The sequence below is a fragment of the Ipomoea triloba genome, chromosome 8 (assembly GCF_003576645.1).
Source record: "Ipomoea triloba cultivar NCNSP0323 chromosome 8, ASM357664v1".
In the NCBI taxonomy this organism is placed as follows: Eukaryota; Viridiplantae; Streptophyta; class Magnoliopsida; order Solanales; family Convolvulaceae; genus Ipomoea; species Ipomoea triloba.
Window position 1 is genome coordinate 18,444,427 of NC_044923.1, and position 3,772 is coordinate 18,448,198.

At 36.7% G+C, this 3,772-nt stretch overlaps 1 protein-coding gene across 2 annotated transcripts; it reads left to right on the plus strand.

Moving 5' to 3' along the window:
* The first annotated feature begins 280 nt into the window (after nt 1–280).
* On the plus strand, nt 281–2,419 carry LOC116026706 (homeobox-leucine zipper protein ATHB-13-like). Of its 2 annotated transcripts, XM_031268071.1 has the most exons (4): nt 281–841; nt 1,057–1,460; nt 1,758–1,970; nt 2,064–2,419. In XM_031268071.1, the coding sequence occupies exons 1-4, from the start codon at nt 688–690 to the stop codon at nt 2,163–2,165; spliced, it is 873 nt and encodes a 290-aa protein (XP_031123931.1). In that variant the 5' UTR covers nt 281–687; the 3' UTR covers nt 2,166–2,419. The 2 variants fall into 2 exon arrangements, with proteins under 2 accessions (XP_031123931.1, XP_031123930.1); XM_031268070.1 differs by having other exon boundaries at nt 288–841; nt 1,758–2,419.
* Nucleotides 2,420–3,772: the final 1,353 nt, after the last annotated feature.

Below are 3,772 nucleotides of genomic sequence, written 5' to 3' on the forward strand. Positions count from 1 at the left end.
ACCAAATATGTCAAATATATATATGGTAGCCTAGCTAGTGTGTATTCCGCTATTTTATATTGTGTATTTACACGCGTTATTTTCTTTTGACATATTTACATCGCGGGTTAAACATAAATGATACGGCACTCTAAACTCTCAAGATCCTAACTCCATCACAAAAGTTAATTTATGAGTGAAAATTTAATCTCAATTTATATATTATTTGAGTTGTCCATGCGAGCCATATATGTACACTCATTCTGTAATTAGCCGTGGAGGTGACGTGGGATGTTATCATATACACACATACACAAAGAAACCCAAATGGAGGTGAGGTTAGAAAAGGAAAAAGGTTTTGTTGAATTAGGTGATAAGGTATATAAGGCATCTGCCATCCATCCATCCATCCATCTCTAGAAGTTGAATCCACAAACCCATCCCTTAGCTTGCAGAATTCACACTATTATTATTATTATTTTCTCTTTCTTGAACCCACATGAATATTCTTGAAAATAACTACTGTTCTCCGATCCAATTTTTGGTCCATAAATATATATTTCCACTGTACTGTTCTTCTACTCATATATAGATCTGATCTGATCTGATCTTCTTCTTCTTCTTCATCTATATCCGTTGTAATTAAGTATGAACAAAAGGCAGCAAAGAATCCATCCAGGAAGCTAAGCTAGTGTTTTAGGTCAGGTCATGACTTCTTGCATCGGAATGGATTTCTTCCCCACCAATTTTATGCTTCAAACCCCTCATCATGACCCCAATGATCATCATCATCATCATCCCTCCACCGCTCTCTCTCCCCTCTTTCCTTCATGCACTACTCCTCCTCCTCAAAACTTCCATGGTATGTATCTATAATATCATTACGCCAAAAACTATAGCTAATAGCGAAAACGTAACTTTAGATAGTTATTACATTTTTGAGATGTTGGGTGCTGGATTTGGCTTTTATTGAGCTTCTGCCCAGTCATCGAGTGTTGGACTTAGCCTTTACTGGCCTCTGACCAACAGCCTCTCTCTGTATATATGATTGTTGATGATTTGTATGTATGTATGTAGGAGTAGTGGGTGTGAGTTCATTTCTTGGTGGGAAGAGATCATCAATGAACATTTGTGAAGAGGCATTGTCACATGGAGATGTGCAGGAAGAGGTGTCAGATGAGGAAGAAGGGTCATTGCAGGCAGGAGAGAATAGCAAGAAGAGGAGACTGAACACGGAGCAAGTGAAGGCTCTGGAGAAGAGCTTCGAGGTGGGAAACAAGCTTGAACCCGAGAGGAAAATGCAGCTGGCTAGAGCTCTGGGTTTGCAGCCCAGACAGATCGCCATTTGGTTCCAGAACAGACGAGCTAGGTGGAAGACTAAGCAGCTGGAAAGGGACTACGAATCCCTCAAGAGACAGTTCGACGCTGTCAAGGCTGAAAATGATGCCCTTCTTGCTCATAATCAAAAGCTCCATGCCCAGGTAATTAATTAACCTAGCTAGCTAGCTAGGTTCCTACCTATCTACCTATGTGTTGGGCAGAGGCCAGTAAAGGTCAAGTCTAACGCCCCGTGACTGGGGATTAATATTGTTGAGTAAAGATCAGACCAGTAAAAGGCTTAAAACTGTCAAAGTCCAACATTCAGCTTCTCCTGTCTATAAGAAAATAAAATTATGTTTTCTTTACGGACAATAGTTTTTGGCGTAATCAGCAAGGGCTTGATCTAACACATGGTATCAGAGCCAGGTTCTTAATAGTGTGATTTATTTAATTTGCAGATAGTGGCACTGAAGAATAGTAGGTGCAGGGAGAGCATTCAACCCACAGAATCCATAAATCTGAACAAAGAGACAGAAGGATCATGCAGTAACAGTAGGAGTGAAAACAGCTCTGCAGAAATAATGAAGCTAGAGATCTCAGCAAGGAGCACAGCCGCCATTGATAGCCATCCAACAACTACAACTACAGCTACAACATCATCTCTGTTCCCGGCAGGGATTCCTCATCTGTTTCAGAATAATAATAATAATTCATCATCATCGTCAAGACAGTCGGATCTTATCCATCATTGCCTCAAAATGCAGGACCCGAGTGTGAAGGAAGAGAGCCTATCCAACATGTTCTGTGGGGGAGATGATCACTCTGCAGGATTCTGGCCCTGGTTGGATCAACACCATTTCAATTGATCATCCATTATCATCTTCATTTCTATATCTACTGCGTGGATCATATCATATCATATCATATCCACTACGTACGTTACGCCATGTTACGTTGTGATGAGATTTTACTACATATAAGCTAGATTTATTTGGGGTTTGATGAGGTTCTTTGTTTTAGTTTGGTGCCTATCCTAGCTAGCTAGGAATGAGGCTTAATTAATTTCTGTATAAACTTAAGCTAGTAGCAAGAACACTATATACGGAGTACCTTTTTTGTTTTTTTTTTTTTTTTTTTGTGAATTAAGTTATGAAATTTTACGATATATATGCTTAATTATTATATATAACTCTTTAGCGGAGTTAATTCTATCTGATCATATGCCTTGCATTTATTTGGGAAATTTAATTTTAAGGTGGTGTTGTTGCTTATATATGTTTATGTATGAAATATATATATATATATATATATATATATATATATATATATATATAATCATAAATAATATTCTCATATATACTTTAATTTATTGATGAATTGCATGCATGCATGCACTTGCTTGTTGAACAATTAATTTCTGTTAGAAATTAGATTTTAATGTCCCATGTCTATATATTATTATTAACAAATACATAAATTTCATAAGATTTTGTATGGCCTTCATTATTGACATTGAATCATCTTTCCCTTACATGCTCAATGTTAGAACTTTAAGTAATTTTGTTCATCTTAACTTTGTAGTTTGAAATTAAGTATATATATTTTTTAATTACAATTTGTATATAAAATAAATTAAATCAATCCCCTAGTCATCATCTAGTGCTGTGGACTTATCCCGTGAAAGGCCAAATAATCCAACACCAGGTAGCTATTAGGGATTGTTGGACGGAAACTTGAAGGGCCAATTTCAGCACTCTACCTCTTGAAAATATGGTAGTATAAAAAATTAAAGTTTCACATTTGTTATATATTAGTTTATAACAGTTAAGACTAAATAGTATTAGAAGAATTGTTGGGCGGAAAGTGGGAGTATTAGTATATAGGGTTACCACAAATGTCAAAAGGCATGATTTTATTTTCATAGCAATCAATTCAGCTTACAATTCAACGGCATAATGTTAGATTAGAGCCCTCAGCTCCGCGGAACAATAATGCAAAGCAATATTTGAAGCACAGCACACATTCCAAGGGGGGAAGAGGACAGACAGAGAGAGATGGGAGAGTGGAAGAAAACAAAAGAGAGTTGGAAAATGGTCACAGTTCTCGTGAAGGGGACGTTAATTAAGCAGCTTAGCTTGAATTGTGCCTTGTGGTTGTGACAAGTACAGTGACAACGAAAGGACGGACTATGGAATCAAATCAAACCAACAAAAACAACGTTAAATTAGTTGTTTCTACACACATACAACTGTACGTATACTATACTTGCTGCATTGGATGGGTACCCACTGCATATATATATTATTATTATTTTTCTTTTCTTCACATTAGGTTTGATTAGGTTGATGAGTTCACTGCACCACAACATGCACACTCTGACCTTCTGTTCTTTAATTTGGACTCACATTATCCACTACTCTCAACCTAATCACTTCAATAATTACTTACTATATCTATCATATGTATAGTATTC